Below are 19872 nucleotides of genomic sequence, written 5' to 3'. Positions count from 1 at the left end.
TAATGCAATTTATAGGTTATCTATGGGTTGATTAAGGCAGGACTGGTATGGAAAATAATATGCAATTTGCCTAATTAAAAAATTGTACCACAATGGATACTCAAAAGCCTTTCTGCACAATAATTGTCTAGAAGAGATAATCTAGTAAGCAGACAAGAGATATAAAGAGAGCAGGAAAAGAGATTGCAGTGGCAACATAACATCCACTGCTAAAATTTCAGGGAAGCTACATTTTAGGATCATCTTAAGCTTTTGTCAGATCCAACAAAGAGCAGAGCACCTAGAGTGTAAAAAGTCACCTGAACCATCCTTTGACTTGGCAGTGAGCTCTGTGTTGTGTCCTTTGCTGAGGAGCATTGTCACTGTCATGTGAATGTGTGTGTGTGGCTTTAGTTCTGCACCTTAAAACTGACCTTAATGATTCCTTTAAGGACAGTGGACTAAAGCAGTGCTGGCAGCAAGCAGGGATGCAGTGGGCTGCAGGCCCAGGTTCAGGACAGCCCAATTCATCATCTGCTCAGTCCATAGTTAGAGCACTAGGTCCAGTAGAGCCTCCACTGCTGCCCTACATCCTGCTGAGTGCTGCTTTGCTTTTGACATTGAAGTCATGTTAGTAATCCATATTTTACTTTTTAACTTTAAATATATAACTAAGTGGAAAAAATACTCCGGTTATTTTAAAGCCCTCTATTACTAAGTATGTAGCATATTTTTTGGTCTTAAAGCGGTTAGGTACCCCTGACCTAACCTGAGCTGTGAAAAAAAGGCAGAAAGTGGGGCCGTGATACTAGAAAGGCAGTAGTCCACTTAGTATGCAAAGCAGACGCTGTTTAAAATGTGTTTTCAGAGGAATGCACATCGTGTGTTTGCAAGCATGAGCCAATCCAGCTAAAAAAAAAATTGCCACCTTACATTTGCCAAAGTGTTTGTGTTTTCCTTTCTTTGCAAACTTGGCATTCATTGTGTTCAAACAACCTGGAGCTCACTGCAGGATAAAGAACTGCCTCCTCAGAATGGATGAGGTCTTGCTGGGAGTTAAGCAAAAGAAGCAAGCTTAATCCTGGCACCCAATTTTTATGTATCAGAGGCAACTGCAAGAACAGAGTCCAACAAACCAGTCCTTGGTGCTTGTCCAGAGCAAAGGAAATGAGTGAATCCCTCTATAAAGGGCTGCTCACTAAGGAAATGTGGACCAAAATCAAATAATACCAAAGATTATGGTTAATTTAGCAGACTAAAATTAGGGTAATGCTGTGAGGAAACTAGCATGGTTTGTTTTCTGCTTTACAATATGGCTTTGTGATGCTACACAATGTTGATTACATTAGTAGGTATATCTTTTAGTAAATCTTTGAAATGCAATAAAATCTCTCCAGGTGTGCTGTACCCTCCATACCCAGGTATGCTACACCCTGCATACCCATAATAAATAGTTTGAAGTATTGGTGTCTGGAGTGGCTGGATAGCCCTGAAATGTAAAAAGGGGTAAGAAATGAGAGCTTGATGTTAAGAAGCTAGATAGTGATATGTATAAAGAAAAATCAATTGATTTTTTGAAACAAGAAAGGTATTTACATTTTTATTCTGATCATTGATATGGTGCATCAACATTTGCAGTTTCCAACTTGTTTAGCTAATGCTTTTTAAGAGAGTGATGGGATGTTTCAAATGATGCTAGCTTGTGTGACCTGAAAGAACACCTTTTTTCACATGTCTAGACAGAAGAGAGAATGGCCTCAGTGGTGCCTTGCTGGCCAGACACCCACAGTCAGCATATCACAGCCCTAATCTGTTTCAGACTTTATTTAAAAAAAAATATGCCGCACTTTCTCTCCTTGCAGCAGACCAAAACATCATCTGCAGTTTCTGTGACCAGCAATGACATGATCATGTATTTCTGTAGAGAGCTGAGGAAGAGGAGTGGTCTGACTGAAGCAATGGTATCAGTTTCTGGTTTACAGAGATAGTCATCAGCATTTTAGATGTAATTCTTTCTCAAAATTGGATAGTTTTTGGAAGAGTTGTGATAAAATTAGTGCAGGCAGCTTCCCTTACAGTGAAGTTCTGGCCTTTATATGCTGTTACCTTTTCTAAGAGTTTCTACAGGTAATGCAAGCCAGCAATGGGTCTTGTCAACAGCTGCCTGGGAAGCTGAAATGTGAGAGAGCCTTTCAGGAGTCAGATTGTCTTCTCAGGCCTGTCACATATCTGGTAAAATACCCACTAATGTGTACTTGGTGATGCAGCTTATGTAGTTGTGGTCCTCAAGCCACAGAAAGCTTTGGACACAACAACAAACAGATATTTGAGTTACTAATTTTTTTCAGGCTGTTGTTCCACCTGGTAAGATCAGGTGAAACCAAACACCAAAGATGAGACACCCCTGCAACCTCATCATCACTGAGAAGCCCCAGTATCTCACGAAAGAGAAAACTTAAGTACCTAATTTCCTCAGAGGTGCTGGGCTATTTGCAATAACTGCTTAGGTGCTTTCTTGCATCACACACTGAGGCCCATGACCCTCAGCCATATGTTGCTTTTGTAAGTCTTCCCTCTTAGGAACTTTTGGAGATTATAGCTCAGGATGGCAGAGTCCAGGAAATGAGCAGTTTGATCCTTTGCTGGAAGTTCAAGCAGGTGGCTGAGTCCAGCAGCAGAATAATTGGGGTGCGTTATCTCATGCAAAAAATTGCTTATTTTCTTCAATTATTTGAGCACAGTTTCCTCAAAACCTAAGATGCTGGCCCGAGCAGTTGTGTGAGAATGCATGAAGATGAAATACACGTGTCACATGTACTAAAGAATATGAGCATAGGGTTTGTCAATAACCAGTTCTTCTTTAATTGACCTGAAGGTTGCTGACACCACCTCAGTTATAAGAAAAGACCAAGGAAGCTGGGCCTGTCCAGCCTGGAGGAGAGCAAACTGAGAGTATCAATGTATTTAAGTATCTAAAGGGAGGGTGTCAAGAGGATGCATCCAGGCTCTTCTCAGTAATTCCCAACAACAGGACAAGAGCAATGGGCAGAAACTGATGCACAGAAAGTTCCACCTGAATATGAGAAGGAACTTCTTTACTGTGCAGGTGACTGAGCACTGGAACAGGGAACCCAGAGAGGCTGAGGAGTCTCCCTCACTAAAGATATTCACAAACCATCTGGTTGCAATCCTGAGCCATGTGCTCTGGGATGGCCCTGCTTGAGCAGGGAGCTTGGATCAGTAGTCCCACTGCAGTCCCTTCCAACGTAACCCCCTCTGGAATTCTGTGTACTGGGATGAGCAATAGGAACTAATGATTGGGCTCTAAGCTATTTGTGATTTAATGGTCACATCAGGTGCCAGTAACCTTCTGCCCTGCTGTGATTTTATGCTACTTTTGCTCTTAGTTTTTTTTTTTTTTTTTTTTTTTTCAAAAAATAAATAGAAATAAAAACTAAAATAATAATAAAGTGGCAGATGTTGTACTCATGAGTCTCCAGCACCAAACACATGGCTCAAATTAGTCATAGAGTGGAAATCAAGAAGAGGAGCATTTCACTACTTGCTCAGGGGCACACCAAGGATGATGACCAGCAGGATCAGAATCATTTGCCCAAGCAGGCCAGGAGTGCTGGTGTAGGTCATTGTTATGGGGGCACTTGCACCCTGGATGGTGTGAGACCTGCCAGCAGCTCTGGCCCCAGCAAGGCATGGCTTTCAGCAGCAGGGCTGATCCTCAGCAGCTGGCACCACAAGCATAGGCTCTTTTGCTTGGCATCCTCTGTTTCACATAGTACAGTACGCAGCACTGCAGTCTTGCAGAACTTGGACTTAAATGCTTTTTGTCAGCTCCATCTGTCTTGTGATGTTTATATAAAGCTCAAGGAGGAGGAGAGTCTCTTTGGAAATAAAGCTTACTGTTTCTTTTCTCTCTTTAAAATGCCCCAAAGCAATGCAAAATCTGGAGTGAAGGCACCGCCCCACCACAAAATACTTGTGGGATCCCTGGGTAGCTGCCAAAAGTCCTAGTTATTTGTAGGAGGCAGTTGAGAATACTCCTGCAGTGTTAGCCTTCAAAAATGCATCAGAAGCATTTTTACACCCATCACATGGCTACTGCTAAACTCTCCATGTATGGATGTTCAATATGATCTTATTTGCAAGCTGCTCTGTCTCAGCTGAGGGCATGTCTTCCTCTTGTTGTGAAAGAGAGGAGCAGGCACTAAGATGCCTGACTCCTTCAAGGGACACTGCAAAACACCTTTCTTTATGAGATTTTTCAGACTTTTTTAGATGAGTATTGATTCAGCACTGAGACCATGAAGCAGCTACTTACGAATCTAGTTTTATGTTAGATATGACCCAAGTTACAGATTTCAGCATGGATGGATGGATGGCAGTATGGATGGCACTTCTCAAAATCAATACACAAATGCTGTCTGCTGAAACTCGTGTACCTCAGAATATTTTCCAAGCAGTCCTTTTCAGACTAAGGAAAAGCACCAGAGTGTGTTGAGGGATTTTCCTCCTCTTTTTTTTTTTTTTTTTTTTTTTTTTTTTTTTTTTACTTACAATATTAATTTATTACGTGTCCAAGCAAGGAGGCTTTCTTTTGTTGTCATCATTGTTTATAACAAAGAACAAGAGAGAGAGGCAACATTGTTTATGGAAGTCAACAAAAGAAAATGGACAGCAATAGAAATGCTGTGGCAGAAATTAAATAAGTCCCAGTTCAACAAATTGAACATTATTTGCCTGCTTAACTCTTGTTGTTTGCCTGACTGAGCAGGGGAAGTCCGTTGCTCTCTATCCACTCTTAGCTCCGGTGCTGTACAAACAGCCAGGGGAACCATCGGTACTGAAAGGGGGCAGTTGTGCTGCTTTGATGAATTGGCTATGTCCAGTGTTGGAACAAGGCTGTAGTTTGGATTGGCAGGTCTGATAGCTCTTTGGCTGTATTTTTATTATTCTCTTCTCCCCTTCAAAACAGCCTCTATCATTATAGATGGCTACAGCAAAAACATGTCATTCATGAGATGAATAAACATAAGTTGTGTTAAAAATCTGCTTTGCTTTAAGGAGGCATTGGTCAGTAGGGTAGAGACCTCAATTATCTGATGCCTTTATGTTGTTTTGCTTTTCTTTTTTTTTATTTTGAAGTGCATTTATTGTGTTGAAAACTGATTAAGAAGCAATACCTTAGAGAGCAATAAGGTAAGGAAAGCTTTCCTTTCATAAGGAAAGCTGTCACATTTAAACAAGCCTGTAAAATCCAATACTTCAATGGGAAAATTTAAATATTTTGAGCCACACTGACAGCAGAAATTGAAAATATTGAGATCCTTTTTCAGATAAAAAGAAAAAAAGGCCATATGTTATGCAATGCATAATTCAGCTTTAAATTCAATGTGTGTTCCTTGGGAAGTTGTCAGTTAGGGTGAAATCTTTAGGAGTGACTTAGTAAGCTGCAATAGTTTCCATGCTCCATAAGAAAAACAAAACAGACTGAACAAAAAGTAAGAAATTATGGGAACAGCAAGGGACAGAGGTTTTCAAGTTATTCCCGTGTATTTACAAGTGTGCTAGAAGATTTGTAGATATTGGGCCTAAAAGGGACCTTAAAATGTAGTCTGACTTGCTGTAAATCACAGACCACAAAACTGTTCTCCTTCTACCATTACTTCCATGTGTAATTTACACAAAGATGTTAAGTTCTGACTTAAACATATGAAAGTTGATGAGATCAATCCTAACCAATTTCCTTTCATGTCCTTCAGTGTTTCATCCCATGATTAGCCACTTATTATCTACTGAATACAGATTTCAAAAAAATAAAAATTTCAGTCCAGATACATTTTTAAACAAACTGTGTGTGTGTGTGTGTGTGTGTGTGAGATAGCAGTCCTTGTTTTGCTTCCTTGTGCAGTGGATTAGCTCTTGGTTACTACTGTGCTATCCTAATTTAACAGCCAAGGACTAGAGGACTTCTACTGTGGCTGCTGTGGGATCACCCAGCAACCAGCCCTCTCAGCCCCACCACTGATGCTTGCCTTTTGTTTCCCTGTACAGAAAATCCTGACCATGATCCCCACTGAGGAGGAAAAGCAGAAGATCCAGGAGGCACAGCTGGCGAATCCTGATGTCCCCCTGGGCAGCGCTGAGCAGTTCCTTCTCACCCTCTCCTCCATCAGCGAACTCTCTGCCAGGCTCCAGCTCTGGGCTTTCAAGATGGACTACGAGATAGTGGAAAAGGTGAGGGAAAGCATAGGGATGGGTGGAGACTCTTCCGAGGCTTTGCTTAATCTTTCCCTGACCTTGGTATTATAGGGATGTTTTGAGGAAATGGTAAATGGGTCGTTTTTGTTTCAGTGGCCAAGCAGGAAACAGCTAAACTGATCCTTCATAATCTCTTCCTTCTATAAAAGAAAATTAAGAGATTATGTCTTCCTTCCTTTAATTAGTCACTAATGATATTGAAACAAAGAAGAGGGCTAAATCTCTGCCACATCTTCTCCAGATGTTGTTATTCAGGAAATTACTTCAGAGCAATGAGAATTTTTCTTTCGTAAAGATTGAGTGAGGACTACTGTATTCAGTCTTATATCATGAGAGTATTGATCTTACATCCATTTGAACTAAGGAAAACACCATCCATGAAGGGTTTTTTTGTTTATAGCTCTCAAAATTCTAAACAAAAGATAAGACAATTCAGCTCAGTCACACACAGTTATTGCCACCTTCCTCATGGCTGGCATTCATTCAAAGAACACTATAATTGGGGTGCCTGTCAAGAATGATGAATCATAGGCACAAATTTTTAAAAAGAGGATAAAATTTTGGTGCATAGATTAGACAGAATGAAACTGTGATTTGTTTTGTTTTGTTTTGTTTTTACTCTGGTACAGCTATTTATTCTGCTTTGAAGTTACCACAAGGCTAAATTGTACCTTTCAAGGAAACTGAGTTAGCAGTAGTTGTTAATCTCTGCATATACCTAGAATTTCTAGTGTCCTCTCAATCAAAAAGCAATATTTGAAGCACTGCTAAAAGCTAAAGAAATTCTGAGAGTTTCTTTTTGCCACAAAGTTATTTTATTGCCAGCTAAAATTCATGTAGAATGGACACTAGTACAAAATGTCTCAAATACTTAAATTACTCAGAGAAGCAACAGTTGTAGGGAAGACAAAACCAACATTTTTATCCCTGTTTGAAGGTAGATAGGACTAAGCACAGTACTTACCATAAAAAGGAAGTAACATGTGATAAGTGTGATAAAGTATGATGAGCACCTGATAAGCCTAGCAGACAAGCATGGATAGGGCAGACAGCTTGGGTCTTGGGTGAGGACAAAGAAACAGGGTCAGACATCAGGGATGCAAGGCACAGTAAGCACCTGGGTGTCTCCAGTAACAAAAGTTTAAGTTCCAGGTAACCAGTAAACATACATGTTATTTAGACTAAAATAAAATACTGGGATGTTAAGTTTTTAAGAAATTAAGTAATTTGCATTACTGATTGTGGTGATAAAAGAGACCCTTGAGCTGCTAACATTCTTCTCTTCTTGAAACTATGTTTTTGCAGAAGATCTATCAGCAAAAGGGCAAAACCTTCATGAAATATAGGTCCCAAAATCACTTACCTCCACAGCTTTTCCTGTTTTTTTTTTTTTTTTATTTCAGTCTGGCATTTGCTTGATCTTTTCTTTTTAAATCTTATTTTGTAATAAGGAAAATTCATAGCAGTTCATAATGCACTCATATTATTTACCAAGTCACACATACATTTTATGTAAGATATGAGTGCTATTATTTCCATGAGGCTGGAAGTTTTAGATGGTGTGAAATAACCTGACTTAGTGGTAAGACCAGGATTCTCATGCATGAGACTCTTCTGCTAACCTGCCAAGAACAGAGTTCTGCCTAAGTAGGTCTTAGCTTTATCTCTGACAACCTGGAAGAAAAGAACATGAATTGTTCAAGAAATGGGTTAAGTGATGCATTGTTTATGTCCATGAAAAGCTTTTCAGGCATAATAAGAGAAATCATCTTTCATAGCTGGAATTTAGTTAATTGAAGCAAGTCAGGGTACATTTGTAGGGAGTATCCTCAGACTGTGAGGGGCTGAACTGGATGAATACTCACTCTTTGCTCTCAATAGAAAATTTTAAAAAAGAAAAAAACCTTTCCAAATTATTTTCTTGATAATGTGTATGCTGCTTTGAAATGTTAATTTAAATGCTAACTGAAGGTCATCAGCAGAACAATAATTTCTCTCACTTTTCTTTTTGCATCCTTGTTTAAATGCACAAAGAGTTTAAAAAATTGCACCGTGTTACTACTCATTCCTCATATGGAACTACTTATGATGCAGATATTGTCAAATTTTATTATCTTAAAGGGACTTTAAGGTGTTAAAAAAGGAATAGAGGCTTTGTGGTTTTTTTAATTAAGATCACTGAAGACATATATCCTTTTTGCTGACAACTTATAAGATCACAAAATTAATATAAGCAGGTGTAGAAATGAGAAAAGTACAATGAGTTGAGTTCATTTGTACATGTCCATCAAACACTGAATCAGACATTATGAGGTATCTTTCAGATAGAAGTTCTGGTCCAGTCCTCGAATTTCATTCAAACCTAATTTTTAGCTGAAAAATAAAAACGTGGTATCCAAGGATATGAGGTAGCTCTGCCTTATCTATCTGCCCTCTTTAGGTAGAAGATGAGTTTTCTAGGAAGCAAGAGTGGGTAAATTTGAAAAAATCAGAAATTTGTCTGATTGTTCAGTATCTTGTGCAGTCTTTTTTATTGTTTTTAATCCTACAATAAGAAATAAAGAGTAATTATAAGTGTGTACTATGTGCAAGAAAGTCTAAGATTAGATAAATTGTCTAAATAGCTAAATGAAGGGCTCAGAATGGCCTGGTTTGGAAGCCTCTTATGGCACCTTCTTATTCACATGGAGAATGTTTTAAATTAGTCTTTTAGCAATGTTTTTTTGACAGTTTGAAAATTGATCTAAATTAAATAGTTCAGAAGCCCATGTTTACCACCAATTCAGAGCAGTTTGAGTCATCCCATAACACAACAAAACAAACTAAATCAACTCTGACTTTAAAGCAACTCAAAGAATACTGTACAGAAGTTTTATTTTAATTCACTTTGATAAAGTCTTGGATTATTTAGCATCTCTCCTCCAATGTATAAACTACTTAGCTCACTAGCTCATCTCTTAATTTGTCTTGAAATTGACATATTCTTTTCAAGAGACAAATTGTTGTGTAGGGACTAGAAATGTGTTTCATTCATCTTTTATGGTAAAATATTACTACAGTTGTGGAAGGAACCATTATGTGTCTCCAAGAAATTGAAATTCTCAGTTACTTTGCCTCTTGGTCTAAAATAGCAGCCTCATTTTAGCTTCTTGGTTCATAATGTGTATAGCAATGTGGGAAATTGGGGAAAAAATTCTCCCTGCCCATGGCACAGGAGTTGAAAGTAGATGCTCTTCAGGTCTTTTCCCACACAAACCATTCTATGATTCTGTGAAAAGAATGCTGCTCACAGATGCTTAGAATGGCATTTGAAGATAGAAACAATGTGAACCATTAGTGTGCATGCAAAATAAATAACCCTGGGCCTCACACAGAGACACAGAAATAAGTTCTGTCAACTCAATTACCTTCACTCTCTTCCTTTGAACTCTCTGGTGTAGTTCACTTCCTAAGGTAATGAAACAGAATTTATGATTTCAATCCTTACCAGTATGCATATCTATACTCAGATAACATGTGTAGGTGGAAGATGCATTAAATTAAAATATTGAAATGAGACTATTCGTAAAGCTTGATGTTTACAGTGGGTTTTCTTTTTCAGTTCTAAATTCTCACAAGCACAAAACCGTATCTAAAACACAGAAATGGCCATTGTTTGAAGAAAGTTGTAGGTTCAAGCTACAAATTTAAAGTCAGCAAGGTTTCTAACTTTTTAAATTTGTTGTTCAAAGATTAGAAAAAATACTTCTAAGAAGCTCTTTTATCAGTTGGGGCTTGGGTGTGTTCATGGATTTAACTGAAATGCAGCAGCATTCTCCTGTTTGGATTCACAGGATAATCCCCAGGACAAGTAAGGCAATTGCATACATAAAACAACAGTAGGAAAATATTTCATGTACTTTTTTTGCTGTTCTTGCATGTGATTTATTAGCTGGAATATGGAAGAAAGCCAGCACACATGGCCAGTTTACACTCTGCAAGACGCCAGTTCAGGAACTTTTTCAGTAATTAATCTAAACCATTGAATTAAAAACTAACCTTCACTTTCTTGTTTTTGTCCTTATGGTAGGAAGTTGCAGAACCACTGCTAGACCTGAAGGAGGGAATGGACCAACTGGAGCACAATAAAACTTTGGGATTTATCCTTTCTACTCTGCTAGCCATTGGGAACTTTCTGAATGGAACCAATGTAAGCCTGATGTCCCAGCATTTGACCTGCAGGTTTTTCCTTCAAAAAAACAGAAGTCAAAACCATTGTGAAAATTGCAACCCACTATTTATTTTGTACCAGAAAAGTAATTTAGGAAATGGAACGTGCTTTTATTCTGTGTTTTGTGTTGTGTCTTGCCTCTTTCAACATAATCTGAAGGAAATGTGGAGCTAAGCACTGTCCCAGTGTAACTCCCTTAAGTGTAGTGTTGATGCTTTGCATTCAAAGTATGAGAACTGTGTCATGGGTCATTTCACTGTAGATGGACTGATTTTAGACCTAGTCTTCAGCAAGTTAAATATTAATAAAAGCACTGAATTTCCTCTCCTGTACGATTCTTCTTTCCCCTCTGCCCCTTATTGGTCATCATTTTTGTCTACTAATCTACATGGGAAGGAGTGAGCATTTTTATTTTTAGTGTCTTTTTTTTTATGTCTTTATTTTTTCTGTCTTTTTATTTTTAATGTCGTTTTTTTTTTCCATTACAGGCCAAAGCTTTTGAGTTAAGCTACCTCGAGAAGGTTCCAGAAGTCAAGGACACAGTGCACAAACAGTCCCTCCTGCACCATGTCTGCACTATGGTGGTAGAAAAGTTCCCAGACAGCACTGATCTTTATTCAGAGATCGGGGCCATCACTAGGTCAGCCAAGGTATGTCCAGTAGGTAAATACATCTATATGTACATTTTTATAACCATCTCTGAAGTGAAATATTTAAGATTTTATTCTATTCTTTGATTTTTTTTTTGATCCTCCCTGGTTGCAGCACTATTTATGAATGTGTGTTCATTGTGTCATTTGCACTGAATTTCAAAGATGCCAGTACTCCCTTTTCCAAACTTTATTTCTGTCTGTCACAAGGTTCCCTCATCAGAGCACTCTTTGGCAGCCATTAGTTATGACAGCCATGTTAATTTTATGTACATTAATGTATATAAATATAAGGAACTATTTTCAGGTTAAAACTTTATTTTACCAGTATCTTCAAATATATTCTGTGGCTTGGGGGAATCTCTTTTTTTAAGGCAGATGCCTGATTGTATTTTAAATCTAGTGGAAGGAATGAATATTTTTACTAATAAAATTTGTCTCCAGAATTAAAGAGTCCTCGAAATACTTGGTTTAACTCACAGAATCACAGAATGTCTGGGGTTGGACAGGACCTCAGCATATGATTTAGTCCAACCCCCTGCTAAAGCAGGTTCACCTAGAGCAGGTTGCAGAAGAAAAGTCCGGATGGGTTTTGAGCATCTCCAGAGGATCTCTTGGGATGTCCTTAGGTGTTAGGGAACATAAATAGAAATAAAGGAATCTTGTTGCAGCACCTCTCGTCAAAAAATGGTAATTCCCTGGTTAATGCATAGGTCTGGTAAATGGCTTGATGCTGTATGGAGATTATTACTGCTGTGAGCAGGCATGATAGGAAAATCACTTTTAAATCTCTCAGAGTGTGAGATTTCATTAATAACCCTTAAAAATAGTGCATTGCTTGATTAATGGAGTAAACATGGGAGATAGCAAACATAAAAATTCTGTTTAGGAGTCATGTCTCATGGAAATGATAATAATTATAACAGATAATTACAGTGTCCTTCTAGTCCAGTGACTTGATTCACACAGTGGCCAATACCAGCTGCTTGACAGAAGAGCACAAGAAGTTTCTAAGGGAATGAAAGATTTCTCCTAGAAAAATGTTAATTTCATGAGCTATAATTCTCATTATGTGCATCAAATAGAGGAATGATTTCTTTTCCAAAGACCACCTTCTTTGGATGTTGGGAGAAGAGCTGGAGAGTGTGGGGGCAAACAACTCTGTTTGCCTCCACAACCCAGGACATCTGTATAATACAATACTTTTCTTTTTTTTTTAACTGCAAAAATGAAATCTTATTTTGGCTCCTAGTGTAGTTCTTGCAACAATGAATTCATAATCTATTTTTTTCTGCTGTTTAATTTTCCAGTTTCAAGAACTACTGTCTAAATATACTGAACAATCAAAATATTTTTTCTTTCTAATTAACAGAATAACTTAGGTTGGAAAGGATCTCTGAAGGTCATATGATCCATCACCCTTTTCAGTGCAAGACCAGATTAAACCAGGCTGCGCAGATCCTTGTCTAAGTCTTAAATGATCCTTTTATATCTTTTGTTTATGAGACCATTTCCACACTTTTCCTTCATCTTACTTTTTTAGAATGCGTTAAACAATAGTAAGTACAGTATTCCAGCCTCTCCTTATCAGTGTCAAATCTTACTGTGTTTGTCCTTTCTGCTACCTTTTGTTAGATGTTCTGAGGTTTTCTCTGTGTTCTTTGACTGCTGCTACCCCTTGGAAACCCATTGTGCCAGGGCAGTTCCCAAGGACATCCAGGCATTCTCCTGAGCAGACACAGCATTCAGAACTCTCAATGGAGTCAGATGCTGTCGTGCACTGTGCACTTTATTGCAGTGACCATGATCTGCTGAAGAAGATTTACTGCTTATCTCTCAAACCCCTAATAATCTTCAGTCAGGACTAATCTGAATAATTTCCTGCCATCTGTAGATTTTACCCTCTGGATAAGCTTCCTTGTTTTCAGATAATTTTGAAATACAAAGTGCAAACCATGAGACGCCTGCTGTTAGCCCTGTCAACAAATGAGAATCAATGTGTATTCATTCCTTCTTTTCTTTTGCCCTCTGAACCTCACAATTCATAGGTGGCCTCCCATGAGTCCCTTGAAAAGATTTTGAAATTTAATTTTCTCTACTTAGTCTTATCTATTTCCTATTTAATAAACATTCAGAATATAGTGGTTATTTTTATGTATTAAGTTTCCTGTCACTTATCCTTTGAGCTGAGTTACCTGATACAGTAATAAAACCTGGACCTCTGCACCAGCTTTGCTGCTCTTCTAGGGATAGGCAAAATTTTTGGTATCCTTTTATTCTCTAAGTTACCAAGTATAGTTTCATAAATATTCATATTCATTTTAGCCAGTGGCTCAATTTCTTTATTTTAATTGATGTCATAATTACTGTATTCTGCTTGTTTACTTCTTTGTAAGATATCATCTCTCTCCAACATGTATTTCTGCTAGTAAGGTTTCAAACTTTGCTATTAGTTCACATATATTAAAAATATAATACAGAAAAAGGAAAGGAGCACCAGAGTAGGTTTTTCTCCAACATCCTCTGTGGTGAAGTTGGATGAAAAGAAGTCATCTTGCTTCCCTTCTCTATTTTTTGTCTTCCTCAGTTTCTTTCATCCCCAGTGATCCAGAGCCTCCTACATGCTTTCTTTTTCTTTTTTGGTACGATAAAGGAATTTGTTGGGTTTTTTTTATGTCCTTAGATATTTTCTCTTTAGATTCCATCTCTTTTCTCCTAGTTTTCCTCTTGTACAGCCTTTGTTTAGGCTCTGGTTTATTGCCTTCAGTGAGTTTGGTTTCTCATATTTGGAAGATTTTAACTTTCTCTTATGTTTTTGTTTTTAATTTGAGTGATTCTTTTTTAACATTTAGGTATACTGGTTTCTCATTTCCTGCTTCTCTTTGCTAAGAAGTTATTTCCTTTTTTTATTAGATTGGGATCAAGTTAATCACTAAGAAGAAAAATTACCACAAAAGAGAAGAGCCTTTGTTTTCCAAAATTCTCACCACTATGTATGGTATTCTCCCAAGTGGTTCTTCTATTTTTCAGTCATAGAAAGTGGAAGAAAGCTTAACCTACTGCTGTCACTTAAAAAAAAATTCAGTTCTAAGAACGTGCAAAATTGAGCACAGTCTTTCAGTCTGTGGTTTGCTGTTCCACTGGCCCTGCCCAAAGTGGACAAAAATCTAAAAAGGCCAGACAAAATCACATTAAGAGAAATTATAGCCTTAACCTTCCCCATGTCGCCCAAGGTCTCCCTCCTTGGGATGTTCCTGCATGTGTTAAACCACTGATGGATTACTGTAACAAGCTCTATTCCCACTTGATCATAGCTGCCACAAATCAGAGAGTTAGGATGTGGAAGCCATCCAAGCTGCCCTCTTCAAGGGAATGTTCACAGACAAGGCGAAATCTTGGTTTAGGAAAGCTGACAGGAAAGGAGAACTAATATTTCACTGTGGATTAGGCTGTATTTTGAGCTCTGTTTTGCCTACCAACATCTTTCAGAAACCACAAAGGCTAAACAATTTCCATCCTGTAGATAAACAGAGATGCCCCTTCCCCTGAAATGCGCATCATATAAGAATTTCCTGAGCATTAGTTCATGAAAAAACCCAAAAACATAAAGAAAACGGGCTGCCCCACCAAAAAGGAGCTAGAAAGACCAGAAATAAAATGGTATAGTTATTGCAAAACATGCTGCTTTTTACTGAAGGACTGAAGTCATAAATGGCACCAAAAAAACAGACGCAAGTGAAAAAAATTAGAGAAAAAATAGAATTCTAGATAAATAAAAGCATTTATAAAGTCATGCACAGCACCGATTATTTAGTATCACATGATTAAAATCACTTGCCCTTTTTATTTTCTTGATATTTTGGTTTTTTCACTGATGTTGTTCCAGAACTGATATACCTAATACTGAAGCAGATCCTCAGATTTCTGCAGTTAAGATTGAATGTTGTTCCTAGAAACTTCCTTAAGAAGCAGTTGCCTCAGCCCCAATATCTCCTCTGTTAGTGAATAAAAAATGTATCCTTATTAAAAATGTTCATCTTCTCTCTCTAACCCATAAATATTTCCCCTGTGTATCTGAAAACTGGCCAGCTCTATAGATAACTAAAATTGTTATTTTCTTCCCCTGATTTTAATTTACTTACAAGATGTCCAACCTCTGGTTTTTAACCCCTGCTGCAAGACACTTGGGTACAGGACACTCACAGCTACTAGGCAGTGGAGAAGCAGGCAGCTTTTAAAAGTAAGAAATAGGAAATGTTAGCTGCGCAGGAGGGGGCAAGGATTGCTGGTAGGAAAGAATTTAGGATGAGCATAAGGCACACACAGGGGAGAAGGAAGCCTGCAGCAGCCTGCCCTCCAAGGACCTTAGCAGGGAGGCATGAGGAGAAAGGAGCTGGCTGGAACAGAAGTGATATTTGACATGCTATAGCTTCTGCCTGATAAATTGGAAAGCAGAGAAAGGATTAAAAAAAAATAAAAAGGTAGGGAAAATCATGTTGCCTCATGTACTCTTTCAGTGTCTCATGTCTTGCTTGACAGAAAGTATTTGTGTGTAGTTATCATTCAAGTATGCTTTCCCTACATTATTTCAAACAAAAATAAATGCCAAAAGTCAAATTATTTTCCACAAAAAAAAAGTCCAGGAATGCAAGGTTTCTTGCAGTCATTCCTTGTGATGCCAGCAGCTGCCTCAGATTGTGGCATGGGCTAGCAGGAGCAGAGGTGAAAGCAGAGCAGGGAAAGGCAGATCCTGTTGGCTGCAGGGCAAACTGGGGCAAGGGGGAAGGAGCTTCCATGGCAAATGAGACTTTGAGGTTGTGTCTCAAAGAGAGCAGATGAAGTTTAGCACATGTGCCTGATGGCACTGTAGTGTTTCAATAACATTCCAAGTGATATGACTGCAGGAATTGTTGCAGGTGACATAACACTATCTAAAGGGACCTACGTCAACACTGTGTGGTATGGCTCCCCTTTGTCCCAGATTGTAGGAACTGCCATACAGCATCTTCAAAAAGATCCCATGTAGTCAGTATATTGTTTATTGAAGTGAAATGCAATAGGATGTGTATACAATTGGGCAGACTCATCTTGTCACACCTCAGTAAGCACCTCTGCCACCTCTGTCCTGTAATTTTTCATTAGTGAGTTGATTTAGGTGTTCTCATTTCCAAAATTATATTTGCAGGATGCCACCTTTTACCCTAGCTTTAGAAATGTCTTGGCAGAACCTTCTTTATATATTGCTTGCTTTAGAGAGCTGACATCTATCTTGCTTAAAATGCATGCCCACAGTGTACAAGTCAGACTAACAAGGGTCTTGGGATAATTCTTGTGACACTTGGTGAAGGAAAACAGTCTGGAAATATTAGAGGAGACAGAGTTTTGAACATACGCCACAGAAGGTCGCTGCTCTCAGATGACAGTGTGTATGCAGGGAGCAATTCTCAGAATTTCCTTTGGCACTGAACCAACTCAGGAAAAGAGGAAGATTTCATGTTCCCTGCCAGAACGCATCCCTGTAATAATGTGAAAATGAACGGTCTGACCCTAAATTATAAACAGCTCAGACTAGACTGTGGTCTCCTGCAGAAACTATCTTGAACTTTGAAAAGAGAAAGCTTGTGTGTGGTTATGTATATCTTTCTATGAGGGACAATAAAATAGTTGTCATTTTATTGTGCATTTAAGACAACATGTCATTGTGAAAGCATCAATCTTCTCTTAAATGCACCTTGTGACTAAGAAAAAAATGCAGAGATCCAGGTCTTCCTTAGAAAATAACTGGATTTCATATGTTCACCACTAAAAGAAGCAAGCTATGCCAATAAACAATAGAGTATCAAACAATAGAAATCTTATACAAGCATGCTGAGGCTATGTAATTCACTGGCCTTCAGAACAAATCTTTAGATACAGTGATTTTGAAAAGAAGTGCTTTATCAGTTTCCATTCATTTACTTGTTTTGGGGTTTTTTGCTTCAATCCAGTTGTGACATCTTTGACCCTTTTGAAGGGCTGAATGTTAACACAGGAGGCAGAAAACATGAGTGTATTTAGGTGCAGCATGTTTGACTTAAGGATGGTTTTGTACTTGCAGCAGTGGGGTAGCTGAGCCCAAAGACTAGAGGAGATTTAGCTGGAAGAGGAAACGTGTTTGTAAAGCACATTCCAACTAAGGGAAAGCTGAAGAAAAATGACCTCTTATCTCACAGTGGCTGCAGTTGTTTGGATTGCATGGCAGTGCATACCTGGAGTTGTATATGCTGCCCTGGGGAATATATGGTTGAAGGCATTTCAAGTTTGAGCTACTGCATTTAATTCCCAATGTTGCCTCAAAGCAGCCATTCCTCTCTCTCCCAACAAATAATAAAGTGTGCAATTCCTGTGTTGCCATGAGGTATTTGTGGCCACACAGAGGAATAACACCCCAACCCAAAGACCAGAAAGGCTCCCTGATCCATGTCCTGCCTGAATGATTGGAGCATGGTGTAGCATTTCATGAATGAGAAAGTTTTAAACTTTTATACATGTCATGTGATATTGGATGGAGTTGAACTTGAAAAAATAGGCCTTGTAAGAACCAATGTTCAGGGAACCAGAGCGAGCAGGGAAGTAAATGCTGAGCCATTTGATGGTGGTGGCAGTTTTAGAGTCAGGTGAAAACCAGTGAGAGCAGAAGCTGTTTGGGCAGTAGGTGTGTCGTGAGGTACTGAATTCTCAGCCCAGTGGAATGAGAAACTTGGTAGAATTCTTTTTATTTTTGTTGTTTATGGCAAAGTCATCTGCTTCTATGGTAGCAAGCAGTAAATTATGATATAAAGTGATTAAAGTGAGTGCTATTGTTTCTGGGATGTGGTTGGAAGATTTTATTCTTTGGTCTGAATCGTTTGTGCAAAATATGGTGTTGTGTTAAATTGAAGAATAGATTTTTAATTCTGAAGTTGCCCATTATTGAGTTTAGGGCTGTGGTTTGCTGAGGCTGACTGCAGGGCTTTTGTCACATAAACTTGTCTTTACATCCTGTTTGCATATACTGTCTCTGGCTACTCCTCTCTCAAACAGTGTCTACTAAGGCACTACTCAGAAGACTGAACAGTGGGCCTAGCAAGAGATTTCACAGATACGAATAGTTCTGAATATTTTTTAGCTAGTGTGATTGTGAATGTAGAGGAACCTGACCAGAGAAATGAGGAACATATCAAATATATCCCAGAACCATTTAGAAAGTTGCTGTTTCTAAATTGGTTTACAAATTAAAATAAACATTTCATAGTGTTTAAAAGAAAGAACTTTCCTATTTTGCATAACAGCCACAACCACTCATTCTTTTTCCCGCAGAAAAGAACATGTACTCATTTAAAAAAATTTAGCGGAAGGTAACTATTCAGGCAGCAAACTGCATGTCTTTTGCACATACATGTCCTGAGGAGGAAGAATATATGTTTCCACTTTCCTCCAAATCACTGGGCCAGATATAATATCTGTACACTACTGTCCAGCAAGAAAGCCCTAATGACTATTTCAAATTACTGCTTCTTTTTATTCAGTGAAGCATAGTTATAAAATAATGCCACAGCAATTCTTTTCTGAGTACCTCCTATGCTGAGCTCTCCTGGAGCCACAATTCACCTGAATTCCTTCTTAGTCCCAGAATGACCATCCACCTGCAGGCAAGAATTGGTGCATCTTTCGTTTCAAGAAAGAAAGAACCAAAAAGAGGATTCATATTTCTCTACTATTATACATCATTAATTCCTTTAGTAAAGTGTTGGAAATAAGCACATAAATCAGAAGGTGCAATGCTCCCTTAGCAATGCTGTGTGAACTGGTAAAGAGGTAGTATGGTATTACAAATTTTATGTTTTTATGTTTTTATGTTTTCTTTATGCATAATATATTGAATAATTGGCATTATTACTCCACACAAGTTTTTGTTCTCCTTATCATATGAACACACGATTGGGGATCTCTTGTAGTTGGGATTTCTCATCAGTCTTACTGTTATATTTGTATAGAACACCCTAAGCAGAACCACAGACCTGGAGCAGACTGAAATGTAATGGATTCTGTGTCTACACACAAAATTGACACTGGTGAAATTGCATTTCTTAAAGTATCCGGTGGGGTACCTGATTGAATCCAAGAAAAAACTGGAACTTTAATATTTCACATGAGGATGTTTTTCTGCAGGTGTATTCCTTTCTGTCCACAAAGGACAAGTGACCAAACACTAGATAGCTGGCAGACAGAGATTCCATGAAGGTTTGGCACATTCTTTCAGGCGCTGTACAGTTTGCCTTTGGGGAGTACACAGGTACATTATCCTATATTGGAGTTCCTACTTTTCTCCTTCCAGGAGTTTACAGCTTCTGCTCGAGCACACCTGTGCTCCACAGAAGTTTTTTTCCAGGAGAGTTCAGGTGGTGTTCTTCTTACTGCAGTCTCCTTAGTAGTTCCACAGAAGACCAGAGGACTTTTTGTTTGTGTTCAAAAAAATCACGAGTGTCCCTTAGCCCAACCTGCCAGTCCCCATCCCTGCTGGAACTTACCACTCTTGTGAATGTGCTTGACTGTTGGCAGATTTCAAGGGGCCAGGAATTCGCCACATTCCTCCCAGATTTGTTATGCTCCAAAGATGTTTCTTGAACTCCTACAGGCCTGAACCTCAGAACTTTTTGATAGATTAAAACTCATTCTGCCATAAAATGTCATGAGTTTAAATTTCTCAGCTACAGAGGCTGAGATGCTTCCTCAACC

The 19872-nt window shown here is 38.5% G+C and overlaps 1 protein-coding gene across 7 annotated transcripts in view; it reads left to right on the top strand.

Annotated features, from left to right (window-relative positions):
- Positions 1-19872, top strand: part of FHOD3 (formin homology 2 domain containing 3) — a 370799-nt gene that overhangs the window by 317257 nt on the left and 33670 nt on the right. For all 7 annotated transcript variants that reach the window (XM_068195730.1, XM_068195740.1, XM_068195787.1 and 4 more), the window contains 3 exons: positions 6049-6231; positions 10325-10444; positions 10954-11115. In XM_068195730.1, coding sequence (XP_068051831.1) covers positions 6049-6231; positions 10325-10444; positions 10954-11115 — 465 coding nt within the window. The remainder of the gene's footprint in view (positions 1-6048; positions 6232-10324; positions 10445-10953; positions 11116-19872) is intronic.

Source organism: Anomalospiza imberbis, chromosome 1, assembly GCF_031753505.1.
Source record: "Anomalospiza imberbis isolate Cuckoo-Finch-1a 21T00152 chromosome 1, ASM3175350v1, whole genome shotgun sequence".
Classification (NCBI taxonomy): Eukaryota; Metazoa; Chordata; class Aves; order Passeriformes; family Viduidae; genus Anomalospiza; species Anomalospiza imberbis.
The sequence above is the reverse complement of the archived record's forward strand: the minus strand, read 5'-3'. Positions and strand labels throughout refer to the sequence as shown.